Source organism: Erythrolamprus reginae, chromosome 1 (genome assembly GCF_031021105.1).
Source record: "Erythrolamprus reginae isolate rEryReg1 chromosome 1, rEryReg1.hap1, whole genome shotgun sequence".
Taxonomy (NCBI): Eukaryota; Metazoa; Chordata; class Lepidosauria; order Squamata; family Dipsadidae; genus Erythrolamprus; species Erythrolamprus reginae.
In genome coordinates this window covers 45815938-45831503 of record NC_091950.1, presented here as the reverse complement: position 1 = coordinate 45831503, position 15566 = coordinate 45815938, and the positions used below count along the sequence as shown (strand labels likewise).

General features: G+C 39.0%; 2 protein-coding genes across 2 annotated transcripts in view; one reads left to right on the top strand and one right to left on the bottom strand.

Annotated features, from left to right (window-relative positions):
• The window catches only part of AHNAK2 (AHNAK nucleoprotein 2), a 71843-nt gene extending 65682 nt beyond the window's left edge, over positions 1–6161 (top strand). The window contains exon 8 of the mRNA XM_070751293.1: positions 876–6161. Within this exon, the coding sequence (XP_070607394.1) occupies positions 876–4498 (3623 nt within the window). The 3' untranslated portion in view covers positions 4499–6161. The remainder of the gene's footprint in view (positions 1–875) is intronic.
• A 4157-nt stretch (positions 6162–10318) lies between these two features.
• LOC139160802 (tigger transposable element-derived protein 1-like) lies at positions 10319–15270 on the bottom strand. Its single transcript, XM_070739153.1, has 3 exons — positions 14978–15270; positions 13671–14791; positions 10319–10402 (listed from the first exon to the last, which is right to left on the bottom strand). Exons 1-3 carry the CDS (start codon positions 15180–15182, stop codon positions 10319–10321), a joined length of 1410 nt encoding a protein of 469 aa, XP_070595254.1. The 5' UTR covers positions 15183–15270.
• Positions 15271–15566: the final 296 nt, after the last annotated feature.

The window sequence follows — 15566 nt, the reverse complement described above, 5'->3', positions numbered from 1 at the left end:
TTAGAATGAATGGGTGGCATTATTTTTCCGGCATCTGGTGTAGAAATTCCAGGTGACCATGGAACTGAAAACCCCTAATTTGAAAGTATAGTCTCCATTTGACAATGTGTTTTTTTGGTGGGGGGCAAATTTAAGATGGAAAGTGATGGGTGGGGGTTTTAAGTTCAAAATGCCAAAGTTGGAAATTTCTTTTCTAATGACTATGGAAATTCTCGGTCATCCAAGTCATGTTGTCCCAAGCACCTTTGGGAGGTTTCTCTTCTAATGGAAATATGGAAATAATGGAAAAAGTCTTGCCTTTAACAGAAACAGAAGTGTTCAAAGCAGCTGTTATTAATCTCATAGTATATATTAATCTTCATGTTGGATTCTAACACTGAAAATAGTTCTAGATTATTAGAGAAATCTTAAGGAATATAGTAAATTTTAGAGCCTACATATATTATTTTATTTTTTGCAACATTTCCTTTGCTACAAAACTGACATTCTCTCTGAAGGAAACATTAAGACCAGAATTGCAAGTTGTTCCTATCATGCAAAATCTCCTGTACATGGGAAGAAACTTAATGGTCAGAATTAACTTATTGTGGTTTGTAAAGGTCTGATATGGGAGTTCCTATATTGACATGGAATCTCACTATTATGTTGGTAGGATAAATACCAGTTTCTTTTAAGTTTTTATGTACCTAACTTGGTTTCTCAAAGATTTAAACAGCTCCTTTTAAATCTGACAAAACTGAAAACTTGCATACGAACAATATTATTCTGGCTCAGTTGGGCTGGATTTTTCGTTAAAATTTAAAACTAAAGTTGTATATAAGAAAATTAAAAGATAAAATTTCAAATGACTAACTCTAGGATCTCATTTTCTAAAGGAAAAGTTCCAGATATCACTGTTGGCCTATCCAAGGACGTTGATGTTCCCCAGCTGAAAGCAACAACGGATATTATTGATATTGCAGTTGAAGCTTCAACACTTGAAATGGAGTCTGGTGTACTTGGTGAAAAAAAGGATATTTTGGAGCAGAAATTAAAAATGCCCCAAATTGTTAGAGCTGACATGAAGACTGCAGCAGTAGGCATACCATCTGTTGATATTTCTGTCACACAATCAGAGGTAAGCACTCAGGATTTACCTGGTGCAGCTAAGGAGCCAGAAGCTAAGGGACAGATAACTAAGAGAGGAAGTTTAGATGGAGAAGAAAAAGGACATTTCAAAATGCCAAAATTCAAATTGCCCTCATTGAGCTGGTCTCCTAAAAAGGAAGCAAGCCTTAAAACAAATATAAAAGAAACTCTGGAAGAATCTCATGTTGACATAGTATCAGATGATGCAGGCACAGAACCAAAAGTGATTCTTTCAGAAGATCAAGGAGTTCATACTGATGGAAATGTAGACATAGCCACCAAAAAAGGTCAAGTCAAAAGACCTCATTTAAGTATGCCCAAAATCTCACTGTCTAAGACAAAGCTACCAAAAACAGAGGTAGATATAGAAGTGGAAGGTGATGGAGCTTTGGTGCAAATACCTGACATAGAAAACAGTTTTACTACAAGAAAAGTAGAGGAAACGGAGATAAGTGTAAAAATGCTGAAAGGTGAAATCGAAGAAATCAAAACACTCCAGACAGATACAGATATCAGCTTACCCAAAACTGATATTAAGGTGCCCATGATGAAAAGTTCATTTGAACAGAAATGTTTAGAAACAGAGTTCAAAGATGACATTTCTATGGACAGTGCAAGTATGAAATCTGATGGTACAGAGGGAGAGTTTAGCATGCCGAAACTAAAAATACTAAAGTTTGGCATTTCAGATCTGTCAGGAAGTGAAATTTCAGATCTGCCAGGCAGCGGAATCACTTTGTCAATCCCTGCATCTGATGCCTCTCAGTTTCAAATGACGACAGAATCTGATGAACTTGGTGGAAAAGCTCAGTCCTTACAAGTTAAAAGTGATGAAGGAATTTCTGAAGAAATTCAGACTGAGGAATCTCAGAGTTGGTTTAAAATGCCCAAATTCAAAATGCCTTCATTTGGCCGAACTTCAAAGGCAAAAAAAAGTGATGCTGGAACTGAAGATATCACTGGAGAAGCTCGTGTTACTGAATTACAAGTGGAAGTAAAATCTCCTGAAGTTGTAACCGTCTCAAGGGAACTTGACAGTGGGAAAAAAATCTCAGAACAAAAAGTCACGCTTCCTCAGGATGGTAGAGTAGAGAAAGAACAGCAGTCTACCACTGACCAATTAGTGGGTGAAGGCAGTTTTTTTAAATCCTCAGAAAAAATTGGCAGGAAACCTAGTGACCTGGAGTCTAAAACTTATGCTGATATAGTTAAAGATGGTGCAGAACGACAAAGTTCTCAAACTCAGTTCACTGGCACGATCCCAAAGATGGATATTGATAGCAACATCCCTAAAAGTGAGATGACTATTCAGCAACCCCAAGTCATACCAGACACTATGGCAGTGGCTGAGATGCCATCTACTGAAATTACTACGGAAAAGAAAATTGATGCTGCTATTACAGACCCAGAACCTTTGCAGAGCCTTGATACACTACCTGAAGAGATGGGGACCGAAAAGAAGTCACCTAAAAAGGATTTTCAAGGAAAAGAAAGTGTATTCAAAATGCCAACATTCAGTGTGCCTTTGTTTGGATGGTCTACCACAAAGAGCAGTGCCTTGGTTCCCGGTATTGAATCTGACCTAGAAGAGCCTGCTGTTACTCTTTCCAAAGTTAAAATGGATGTTTCAATCACTGATGAAGACTTCGAAATCATTGATTTCCCAGTTGAGGGCTTTGAAAAAGATTTGCCTAAAGAAGGTGAAGGGAAAGCAGAAGAGAAAGTGAAAACAAGTACAACAAAAGCATCTAAATTCAAGATACAAAAATTTGCCAACTTACGCAGTAAATCTCAGGGTGCAGAAATTCAGCCTGATTCACCAAAAGTACAGACTGAGGTGTCATTGGTTAGACCTGAGGGAGAAACATCAGGAATCCAAGGTCAGGATAAAAAACCTGGAGATGCAGAAGAAAGTTTCCAAATGCCCAAATTCAAAATGCTCAAGTTCACACATAGAATTTCTGAAGGAGAAAAACTGACATCAGAAGAGACGATGGATATAAAGGATACTGCTGATGATGATATTTCTCAATTGCAGTTCAAGACTATGTTCCCTGAAGAGAAAGGAGATGATATTCAGAAATCAAAAGTCAGAATTACAACATTGTCTGAACCTGCCATTCAGAGACCACAAGTTGGAAGTAAATTCCAATCTACAGACTTTTCTTTTGTGGATACAACGGTGTATGTGCATAAACAAGCGCCAAAGGAATTCAGCGCTGAATTTCTTAAAGAGAAAATAGAGACTATGGACGGTAACATTCAAAAGTCAATTGCTAAAATTACAACACTGAAGGAGGCAGACATTCAAAGAGCACCACGTGAAATTAAACTTCAGCCTGATGATCCATTTCGTTCAAGTGCAGTAGTGCAGGTTAAAGGATCAATCACTGAAACCAAAGAAATAAAGATGGAAAGTAAATCTACCTTTGGCAGTGGTGATGTTGCTGAAATACAGGAAACTTTCTCCACTCAGATAGTAAAAGAATCTGAGATTCCTCCATCAGAAGTTAAAACTGCTGCCTTTGGATTTTCGCCTCTCAAAGTGAAAATCCAGGAATCACACGTGAGTTTAGATGTACCAGTCAAGTTATCTTCTACAAAATGTGTGGGTGAAATATTTGAGGATACGGATCATCAACTTTCAGGTTCAGAAGAAGTAGCACAAAAGGCTGGTTTGAGTGAAGTGAAAGCATCTGATAAAGATAAGGATATAACTTATGAATATATTGAAAGAACATCTTCTGCTACAACAATGACAACATTTAAATCCTTTACAGTTGACGTACAGTCTTCTAGTGAATTTGAAGAGAGTCACTCTGAGACAATAGAGATATCTAAATCTGTTATAGAAACTGCAGAGGAAACGGCATTTACAAGTAGCACAGACAAGGTCACAGATGAAAAAGATAGTAAGAGATCTGGTAGATTTAAACTTTGGTTTCCAAGTGTTGGGTTTTCTCCCACTACGGATGACACAACATCAGATTCCAAACCTGAAGCTCAACCAAATGTTCACCCTGATGATTCATCGAAATTAGACAGCGATACTGCCAAAGAAACTGAAAAAACAGGATGGTTTAAATTTCCTAAGTTAGGTTTTTCATCTCCAGCAAAAAAGAGCAAGGAAGTGGGCAAAGAAAAGGAAACGGAATCTGATGAAGGAAAGGGTGAAGAAAGCCCAACAGACAAAAACGAAACTTTCTTTGATGCTCAGGAAACCTTATCACTCAAAGAGAAAGAAGAAAATGAAACCTCAGGTGATATACCATCAGAGCCCATTGTTTCATCTTCAGCAAGAACTGAATTGATCCTCTTAGAGAAAGGGAAAGCCGAACCCAAACACACTCCTGAAGACTCATCAAAATAAAATGGTTTCTTCCTCCATATAAATAAAAATACAGTATCATCTTGAAAAGTATTTTTTAAAAAATCAGAAAACAATATTGCCTTCATTTCAGCAAAATAAATAGAATGCTACTTTAAAATGATCTTTAAAATACTTTATATTGCAATAGTGTTTATAAGTTCAAGGAATCGTCTTTCGTGTCTTCACAGAAACAAATATTAAATGCTGTATGTACATGTGTAAGAAAATCTAGACAGATAATGGATCCTACCATTGATTAAAGATATACATAGTTCCAATAAAACCAATCAAGATACTGTCTGCTAATTTCTGTAAATATATTCTTTTGCTAGTTCTATTTTACAAAAACCAAAGCAAAGCAAGAGATTAAATATACTGTCCTGAAAAATTACAGAGATTTTGCGTGGGATTATTTGCAATAAGAAATTAGTGCTGAAATAAAAATATATTTCTCCATTTTTAGATTTTATTTTTTTAACTACATTTATGCTGCTGTCTTATTAAAAACATCATTTTCGACTACTCAGAGGTTATTGTAAAGTAGATAAATGGAAGTAAGAATGTAAATCTTATAAAAGTTACTCTTTTGAGACTTTTTTCACCCAATATAATTAATTGAATCAGTCAAAAAAATAACAGCTGGATTTGCACATCCTAAATTTGATTAGTTTTAAACTTAATTTTGTTTCTAATTGGCATGTGATGTGAATCCAATCTATTTCTACAAGCCAAGAAAATGGGTTAATTCAGTCGCATGCTTGGTAAATAAAGCATAAGGTAAAATATCTTATCCACAGTTCAGGTGAATTATTGGGAGCTTCAGCAATTGTGTATCTATTATATAAGTTATTGCCTGTGGTGACTTAGTGCCATATTTTCCATTATATTGTGCAGACAACGCTTCCAATTGATAGATATATCCTAAGCATTTACCAGAACAGCCTATCTAATTCAATTGCTTTTGAATTGTCTTTCAAATCAAGAATCTTAATGCTGATATATTAAGATCTTTGTTGGTGCTCCATCTCATGATCAACTGTGTGCCTAGAAGTCAACATCCACTCCTTTGTTGCCACAACTTGGGAGTTTTCCAATATGCTATGCTAAGCAAGAATTTAACGCTTTCCTGCTTCTCTGGATTCTTATCAGATACAATAAAAATAACATTCTTCATAACGATAATGCATTTTACAAGTTTACAACATGTTATTACTGCCAAAGTAATAAAGTGAATTTCCCTTATTTTAACACTTTTAATCACCAAAAGACAAGATTCATAAGATCAATCTACCTTAATAAAAAGAATATTTGAATCAATCAAGATGGAGGTGCTAAATAAAGGGGTCTGAGGGGGTTTAATGTCAAGTACTTCAGTGTGACATGATTATAAATTGGAATTCAAATAACCTGAGAAGACAGGAATTGTGTGTGGTGTCATCTTTGAGCTGCAAAGTATAAATAGAAGAGGACAAGTACACATGGTTTTAAAGGTTTCTTAGAGATGTATTGTTGTTATTGGATTCTGAATTATATGATTTTTTTTAAAAAATATATAGCTAATAAAGTACTATATACCTATTTAAAAATTATACTAATTTATGACAAGAATGTGGAATATATTCTGGTTATGCTGCAAATATGGAAATAAAAACAGTATTGTTTGCATTGTGATAATCACTCTGGTTACAAAGTAATACTGTACTATCCTAGCCACATGAATCTGTGGCTTATCTGACAATGGTGGAAGTCTCAAATAAACGTAAACATGAGTCATAGGGTCAGGAGTCCTAGTGTATTTGTAAAGAGAAGCAACATACCCTACAGCAGTGTTTTTCAACCAGTGTGCCACGGCACACTAGTGTGCCGTGAGACATGGTCAGGTGTGCCGTGGGGAAATTAAACATGGGTCCCCAAACTACGGCCCATGGAGGCCATTTATCCAGCCCACCGCCAGCCATCCCCATTCGAACATAAACATTCCCATCACAATCCCTCCAGCTATCAGCTACAGGAAGAGTGGAGGCACAGGGAACACTCACTGACCAATCACCTTCTAGGATTCATCCCGATCACTAGCAATGAACCAATAACAGGCCGCCTATCATCCACACCCAGGAAGGTCTCTGTTCGGGCTGCTGCGCACTTGTCATTAGGTGGCCATGGTAGTTGAAGCTGCTACTCCTCCCCGCTTTCCTGATTTCTAAGCTAAAGTTTGCTGAACTTCCTTTGGACAGTTTTTCATTATCCGTCACCAACAAAAATTGCTCCAGTTTTCAACCACATATCTATGTGAGCTGAGCTTCTCAAGCTTGACTGCGATAAAAACTAAAAAGAGAGAGAGACTGAGAACTGTTGAGGAAGAGTTTTGTGTGTGTGTGTTTCTACCATTCCTGCCCTTTTGTGTTCATTGAAACAGGCCCAGGTTTCACACTAAGTGAGTATAAATACATTTAGAAACTATATTATTAACTATATGTATAATATGTACTGTGTTAGGGTGTCATTTTGGTTAGTGGTGTGCCCCAGGATTTTGTAAATGTAAAAAATGTGCCGCGGCTCAAAAAAGGTTGAAAATCACTGCCCTAGAGCAGTGATGGCAAACCTTTTTTCCCTCGGGTGCCAAAAAAGTGTGTGTGTGCACTATCACGCATGAGTGCCCCCATCCATAATTCAATGCCTAGGGAGGGCCAAAACAACTTCCCCTGCCCCCTGGAGGCCTTCTGGAGGCTGGAAATGGCCTGTTTCCCATCTTCTGGTGGGCCCAGTAAATCACGTTTTGTTCTCCTCAGGCCTCCAAAGGCTTGCCTGGAGCCGGGGAGAGTAAAAATGCCCTCTCCTATCCAGAGGCTCTCCGGAAGCCAAAAATGTCCTCACCCAAAAATCAGCTGGCCTTCACGCATATGCACATTGGAGTTGAGCTAGGGCAATGGCTCTTGTGCCAGCAGATAAGGCTCTGCGTGTCACTTGTGGCACCTGTGCCATAGGTTCATCATCACTGCTCTGGAGAGATTTCATATGGAAACCACACTTTTTAAATTCCACAGTATCATCTCCACTGAGGGTATGAAAGCCCCCTGTGTTTTCAGAGGACTCTGAGAAGAGTCTACATTGGTAAGAGTTGCCTATTCAGATTTTCTTTCCAAGTTTTCCCCATTCCCATTTGAATCAGATGGGATCGACATTTTCTACTTTAGAATTGTATAACTTCATTGCTGGAAGTGGAACAATAAGCAGGTTAAATTTCAGCGATTTTTTTTTTTTTTAAATCACAAGGTTGAATAAAAAAAGGCCTGCAGCAGAGTGAATGGGATTGAATACACAATCTGCTCGTTTAATGCCTGCAATTCATTCCAGCAAAATAGTCACAAAGCAAACTACAAGACTAAGAGAGGGTGGATGTGGGTGAGAGAGAGAGAGAGAGATAGCAAAGATTTCTGATTGTTTCTGTCTCACTCAGATAAAGGTTTCTCATGCAGCAATGCCAGCCTTACTCTCAATCATGCGTTGTTGTCAAGGGCAGAAATGTGAACAAAAGTGTGGACATTTGTCAGAAAACCTTCTTCACTATCGTTTACTACCATAAATAATTGTACAGTGGTACCACTACCTAAGAACGCCTCTACTTAAGAACTTTTCTAGATAAGAAAAACCTGAGCCTCCGAAACTGTAACCGGAAAAGGCAGAGAGAAGCCTCCATGGGGCCTCTCTAGGAATCTCCTGGGAAGAAACAGGGCCTCCACCCTCCCTGTGGTTTCCCCAATCGCACACATTATTTGCTTTTACATTGATTCCTATGGGAAAAATTGCTTCTTCTTGCAAACCTTTCTACTTAAGAACCTGGTTACAGAACGAATTAAGTTCGTAAGTAGAAGTACCACTGTATTTGCAAATAGCTTTTAACTGGGGCCATTGCTAAATGAGGCCTGGCTACAGAGGTGAACCTGTACAACTTCTTAACTGTATCTGAAGCAAGCATCTATATCTGACAATTGGAAGATGCTATAATCTGGCAGAATTCTGATTTTAAAAACCAACAAGCAAAATATGCAAAGTGTTCATATACAAAACAGTTTCACATTTCAACCATTCTTGACCAGGCTTGAATTATGGAATATTCAGTGAGAATGAAATATTTAACTAGAAGAAATAATTACAAATGAATGGGTATGAATGTGGACTGAAAACAAAACTGACTAGTTTAAAGAATATTGAGATAATTTAGTCCTATAGAAGGAATAGATCAAATTATAGAACAACTAAGTGAAGGGAGAGTGAAGGGACCAAAATAAAGGGAAGTCCAAGAAAGTGGTGGTTGAGTGTGTTTGATAATATCCTCAAAAAGGTGAACAGTTTAAAGAAGTGAAGGGAAAACATGCAGTTTATTGGAAGTAAAGGTAGAAGGATACAGAGATATGCAATGAATGGAGTTAATATAAGCTAATTTTAGCTATGTTGCCTTTGTTGCTTATCTTCTACTTAGTTATGTTTGTTAGCTATTTTTATTTCTTTTTTTGTGCTATGCAAAGCATGTTCATACCAAAATGGAGTACTACGATGAGTTAATATACTCTGGTCAGAAGCTATATTTCATTAATTAAAGAAACATTCTTACATTAGCACAGAAGAATTTCTAATTCTAATCTTTTTAGTCAATCGAGACTTTAAATTCTTCTATAGTAATCCTGCCTTGGTGCTTTACTTAGTAGTTTTTCATTTAAAAAGCACTCAGGTGACTGAAGCAAGACATAACATTTCTCAAATGTTGCCATCTTGTGGTATTTGGCAAATAACACAGGGCTTAAACCTATTTAAATTTGCAATTATAAGATTTGTAAAGAATTCTTTAAGTTTAAAATTCTTATTTCATGTACATATTTGAAATCTGGATGTGATATAAACAAACATAAAATTCAGCTTTTGTGGGGTATGTTCCTTTGCAATTAAGTCACAGACTAAAAATACACTATAGAAAAGCATTTTACTGAGTGGTGGGTATCATGAACAAATATCCTAATCCATCTACCAATTCATACATGTTCCTTTAAACAAACTTCCAGTCAACCCTTGTACGAAATGTTAAATGCAGGTGCAAAAAGCAACTTGAAAGCATAATAAAACTTCTATGATGAAACTTACTTCCATGAAATAAAGCACTTTCTATCTGGTGTCAATTTAAATTCAACACACAGCAAAATTATGAGTACATTTTCATTAAAAATAATTTCATTTTACGATTTAAATTCCATCTTTCCAAGCACAGTCCTTCTGCCCAATATTTATGCAGTACTTTTATGCAATTACTCCAGTATTATTAGATTTTTCTTAGAAGAATCTATTGACTGTTTTCCAATAAGTCCCATGCCTGCACTGATGGCGAAGTATTCTTCAGACCAGACTTTGAAGTGCTTAGAAACCATATAAAATAAAAGAGTACAATATTGTACTATGCATTTACATAGCCCCCAAAGGGGCAAAATCCATAGTTTCATTATTTTAAAAATTGTCTTATTTATTACAGTCCTTCCACAACTAGGGGAGACATGATAGCATTGTTCCAATATCTCTGGGTTGTCACAAAGAAGGAGTCAAGCTATTCTCCAAAGTACCCAAGGGTAGGACTAGAAGCAATAATCAAGGAGAGAAGCAACTCAGAACTAAGGAGAAATTTCCTGACAGAACAATTAATCGGCGGAAGAAAATATTAGAAGAGTACCAGACAGAATAAATTCAGGGCAATTCTCTTTCACCCCAAAGTACAGAATATAAGCAACCTCTGAGGAAGTGTTCAAAAAGGTGAAGATGGCAATCACAACCATGTGATCAAAAACCTTTATAAAGGATAATGGAATAATTGTATTTAAGTTTTAGGCGGCCATATTTTAGTTGAGTACTGGGGAAAATGTCCTAACAGAAAAAACAATTTAATGATTTAAGAATGACTAAAACTCTGGTCCCAATGACCAACGCAAAATGGATCCTGCAATTTCAGATTAAAAGTTTACTCTTTTATGACCCACCCTAAAACCAAGTAGATGACCATATCTACTCCTTCTTGGCAGTTAAAAAAACAGAGAGAATTGGGCATGGTTAGAATTTGCACAGGAGACTACCAAGCTATCCCAGGGCTATGGATTGGGAAGTTGAGAAAACATTTTAGAAGGAGGTTGTGATCATGGCCATGGCAAAGCACTTCCTTTTTGCTGCCAAAATATGTACATCATAGATAATATAAAAAATGGTTACAAGATCAAAGGTGCAACCATTTGGACAAAATGAAGAAAGTAAAGCCTCAACCAGAGAACACATTTAATTACTATCACATATTTCAAGATACTCTCAGAGGGATCCTAACATTACCAACAAAAAGTATTTTCCTTTGGATTCCTCCACTCCTGCATAGGGGAAGAAACCATGAATGGGATAGATTAAACTTCCCCAAACCTATTCAAATTGCATCACCATTTATTTATTTTTCTCTTATTCTTGCAATAAAATTAAAATAAGATACTAATAAAAACAAGAAGTGTGGTGCTAGAAATTATAGTCTCCCTGCACCCTTTGCATCTTAGCAACCTATACAATTGCCAGTATGTAAGAAACTCAAACATCCCATTTCATGAGCTGTTGGACATCAACATTTTAAGTTTAAGGACTACAAAAAAAGAATTGACTGAATAGCATTGCTAGTGTTCAAGGAGCAGGATAGGACAAATTACCCTTTGTATGTCATCCAGAGTCATTAATGTGAAATAGATGGCTCTTTAAATCATTTAAAATAAATAGATTTCTGGGACTAGAGCAGAAAGTCTACAATCTCAAACGACCTGTTCAGTCTAGACAGATTGCATATTGATCTGAACTAATTCAATTGTGTTATATGACTGAACCTTATCCTTTTCATATCTTTATTTATTTATTTATTTATTTATTTATTAGATTTGTATGCCGCCCCTCTCCGTAGACTCGGGGCGGCTAACAACAGTAATAAACAGCATGTAACAAATCTAATGTTTTAAAATAATTAAAAAACCCTTATTAAAACCAAACATACACACAAACATACCATGCATAAATTGTATAGGCCTAGGGGAAAAAGGGTAGTTCAGTTCCCCCAAACCTGATGACAGAGGGGGCAATTCTGATCTCCGGGGGGAGCTGGTTCCAGAGGGTCTGGGCCGCCACAGAGGATATATATAGTGATTAAAATGAGTCATTAGTCCGTTCCAGATCAAAATCAAGACCAAGCCATTTTTATGTGTGCCGGGGCACTGCTGAAATGATTTTATTGACACACTCACAAAATGTCTGTCACAGAGGTGGCCTGCCTATTTTCAGTGATTGGCATGGCAAGTTTGGTCAATTGTAAAACACTCATTTATCCAAAAAAAAACCCGAGTAGCTGAAGTTCTTCCCAGTCACTTCTTCTTACCATGCCTTTATATTTTATTTTTTTTATTTTTTTATTTATTTATTGATTGATTGATTTATTGATTGATTGATTGGATTTATATGCCACCCCTCTCCGAAGACTCGGGGCAGCTTACAGCATATACAACAATATAATATAGTAGCCTAAATCCAATTAATTTAAAACTAAATATACTAATCTAAAATCCCCAATTTTATTAATCATTTTATCAATTTTACACTATTTTAAATTTTGGTAAACACACTGCAGAGTCTTCTAAACAAAAACTTGGGCTGCAGGCAAGTTTTTGTAACAATAACTGAGACCCATTTTAAAACATTGTTTGAGGCTAGCACTTTGCTTTCAAATACTAACTGCTTTCTTCTGCTATATCTTGATTTACCAACAGAGAGCCTTTCAAAAATACAAGTTTCTTTCTTAACATGTCCAAAACAAGATACATTCATAAATGTAGATATTGGGGGTAATGAGGCCTGCTGTTTCCTAATCCAGGCCACCTCAAGAGAAAACTCACCTTCATCAAGATTCTTAATACAGTGATCCCTCGATTTTCGCGGGGGTTACGTTCCAAGACCTCCCGCGAAAATCGATTATCTGCGATATAGTGGTGCGGAAGTAAAAACACCATCTGTGCATGCGCGGCCTTTTTCCATGGCCGCGCATGCGCAGATGGTGGAGCCGGGGAGCGACAAAAGTGCGGAGGCTGTCAATGGTTCTTTTTAATGTCAGCCACCCCCCCCCCAGCGCCTCCGGCCTCCTCGCCGCTACCCCCCGCCCGCCCGATTCGCCCCTCTCACCGGCTTTCTTGGGGCACGAGTCCTCCTGAAGCAGCGCTGGCGGCAACGGCTTCTCGGCTTTTAGAATGCCCGCCTCCTTCCTTCCCTCCTTCCCTCCTTCCTTCCCTCCCTCCTTCCCTCCTTCCCTCCCTCCTTCCTTCCCTCCTTCCCTCCCTCCTTCCTTCCCTCCTTCCCTCCCTCCTTCCCTCCTTCCTTCCTTCCCTCCTTCCTTCCTTCCTTCCCTCCCTCCTTCCTTCCCTCCTTCCCTCCCTCCTTCCCTTCCTTCCTTCCCTCCTTCCCTTCCTCCTTCCCTCCTTCCTTCCCTCTCTCCTTCCCTCCTTCCTTCCCTCCCTCCTTCCTTCCTTCCCTCCTTCCTTTCTTAAAAAGCACTTAAACAATGACAGAATAAAAAACCCCAGCCCTCACCTGGGTTTGAATTTCATTCACTCAGTCATCCATTCATTCATTCTTCTGTATGCCACTCAGTCCCAACACTTTTAACCCACAAATTACCATTTCCCATCCCCTTAATTACCATTTCCCCTTCCCATTACCTCTACCTGTACCTGTACTGTACACATTGAATAAGACACTTAGTCATCCTTATTATAAATGATAACAATATTTATTTACATATTTACATTTTTTGGGGGGGGGGTTAGCATAACTAGGATAAATCGGGATCTTCTTCTATCACCATTTCTACAATGGACACTGCAGGTGATGGTGTGACAGACCTCTTGGTTTTCGTGACAAACATAGTTATGGGCAGTTGTTGGCGCAGTTTCTTTTTCTGGGCTAACATGGCTCTGTATGGTGCAAAGGTGTTGTCAAGGGAGGCCTTAAACTGTATAGAGTGAGTCATGTTTGGATCCCAAAGTTCCACCATGCGTTGTACATTTGCAGCAGCTCTGTTCAGTTCTGCAATCCGCTCAAGCGTTAGGCCAACATCTTCTTCTTCCTCAGCTTGGTCAGCTTCCACTTCCTCCTCCTCTTCTTCACTCGCTGACCTGGTCAGCTCCTCCAGATCTTTGTCTGTCAGTGGTAGGCCATGCTCATCAAGCAAACCATTGACTTCCTCTGGTGTCATGTCAACGAAGCCTTCTCCACCCAGTGCCTGTGCCAGCTTCACAGAGTTCTGGACTGCAGCATCTTGAATTTCTTCGGGAGCAAATCCCTCGTAATCACGCACCACTTCTGGCCACAATTTCTTCCAGCAGGCATTCATTGTCTGTGACTTCATATCCATTAAGGCATTCTGAATGTTCTTCAGACAAGATGCAATCGTGTACTGACACCAGTAGGCCTTCAATGTGAAGTTTTCATCAGCATCCATTGCTTCCACGATGCTTCCAAGAGAATTGCGCGTGTACAGTGCCTTAAATGCGTGGATAACACCTTGATCCATCGGCTGGATAAGCGATGTGGTGTTTGGTGGCAAGAATTCGACTTGCACCCCAGCATGTTCATGTGCCAGGTCATCATGGCCTCCAGCATTGTCCATTAGGAGAAGCACTTTGAAATTGAGTCCTTTGGCAGCCAAATAAACCTGCACCTGTGGGATAAAGCACTGATGAAACCAGTCCCGCGTGAGGGGTTTTGTAATCCATGCTTTAGGATTATGCATCCAGTACACTGGCAATGCATTCTTATTTCTGTTCTTGAGTGCTCTTGGATTTCGTGACTTATAAATTAGCCCTGGCTTCATCAAAAAGCCTGCTGCATTCCCACACATGATCAAAGTCACCCGATCTTTCATGGCCTTAAAGCCAGGGGCTTTGGCTTCATCTTGCATCAAGAAAGTCCGTGAAGGCATCCTCTTCCAGAACAGGCCTGTTTCGTCCATGTTGAACACCTGTTCTGGAAGGTAGCCCCCTTCTGCAATTAGGTCTTTAAACGTGCCCTGGACGTAGTTTTCGGCTGCACCTGTATCTGCTGAGGCAGCTTCTCCATGCAATGACACACTCTTCAGGCCATAGCGCCGTTGAAATTTCTCAAACCACCCTTTGCTTGCTGTGAATGTGGCTGGGGCTGAAGAAGCAGAAGATGTTGATGGCTGGGGGTCTTCAGAGTCACCAGCACCTTCATCTACAGAGAATGACAGGAAAGGGAGAGAGAAGTGACTTGAATGAAAGCATACAGTACTGTAACTCCTTCCCTCCCTCCTTCCCTCCTTCCTTCCCTCCCTCCCTCCTTCCTTCCCTCCCTTCCTTCCCTCCTTCCTTTCTTAAAAAGCACTTAAATAATGACAGAATAAAAAAAACCAGCCCTCACCTGGGTTTCCCTCATCTGCATCGCCTCCTTCTGTGTTTCCAAGACGGTTGTACAGTTGCTGTGCCTTTGTCCTTATGGTGTTTGTATCCAAAGCAATGCTCTTTTTGCGGCAGTCTTGTACCCACACGGACAAAGCAGCTTCCATCTTCATAAGGCGTTTGTTTCTAGGCGTCACCATTCTTTTTGCAGCCTTGTTGAATGTCATCAGAGAAGTTTGCCTTATCTTCTTTTCGTCTTTGCGAATGTATCGCACAGTCGATTCGTTGATCCCATAATGCCGACCAACATCTGCATAAGAGCGTCCCTCTTTCAGCATGTCCAAAAGTTCAATTTTCTCCTTAATTGTCAGCATCTTCCTGCTCTTTTTAGCGTCGCCACCTCCGCTCCACGTGCAACGTTTAGGAGCCATCTTCCAACAAGTCTTAACAAGTTCCAAAAGCTCCAAACCACGCAGGGCAAACAACACTGATTGGCCGAGATTTCTGTCCATCAGCAGTCAGGCAAAATGTTTGCTTTTTTTTTGTGATGGCAAAGCTGATTGGCCGAGATTTCGGCCAATCAGCAATGGCAGACGTTAGTTTGGTGATGA

Bases quoted from the DNA above. Each gene is read 5' to 3' on its own strand.
- LOC139160802 (XM_070739153.1), bottom strand. From the start codon at position 15,182: ATGACATTCAACAAGGCTGCAAAAAGAATGGTGACGCCTAGAAACAAA. The intron at 14,792-14,977 runs GTGAGGGCTGGT...CATTCTCTGTAG, and splicing joins TGCAGATGAGGGAAACCCAG to ATGAAGGTGCTGGTGACTCT. The intron at 10,403-13,670 runs GCTGAGGAAGAA...TTTTTCTGTTAG, and splicing joins AGGAAGTGGAAGCTGACCAA to GACATTTTCCCCAGTACTCA.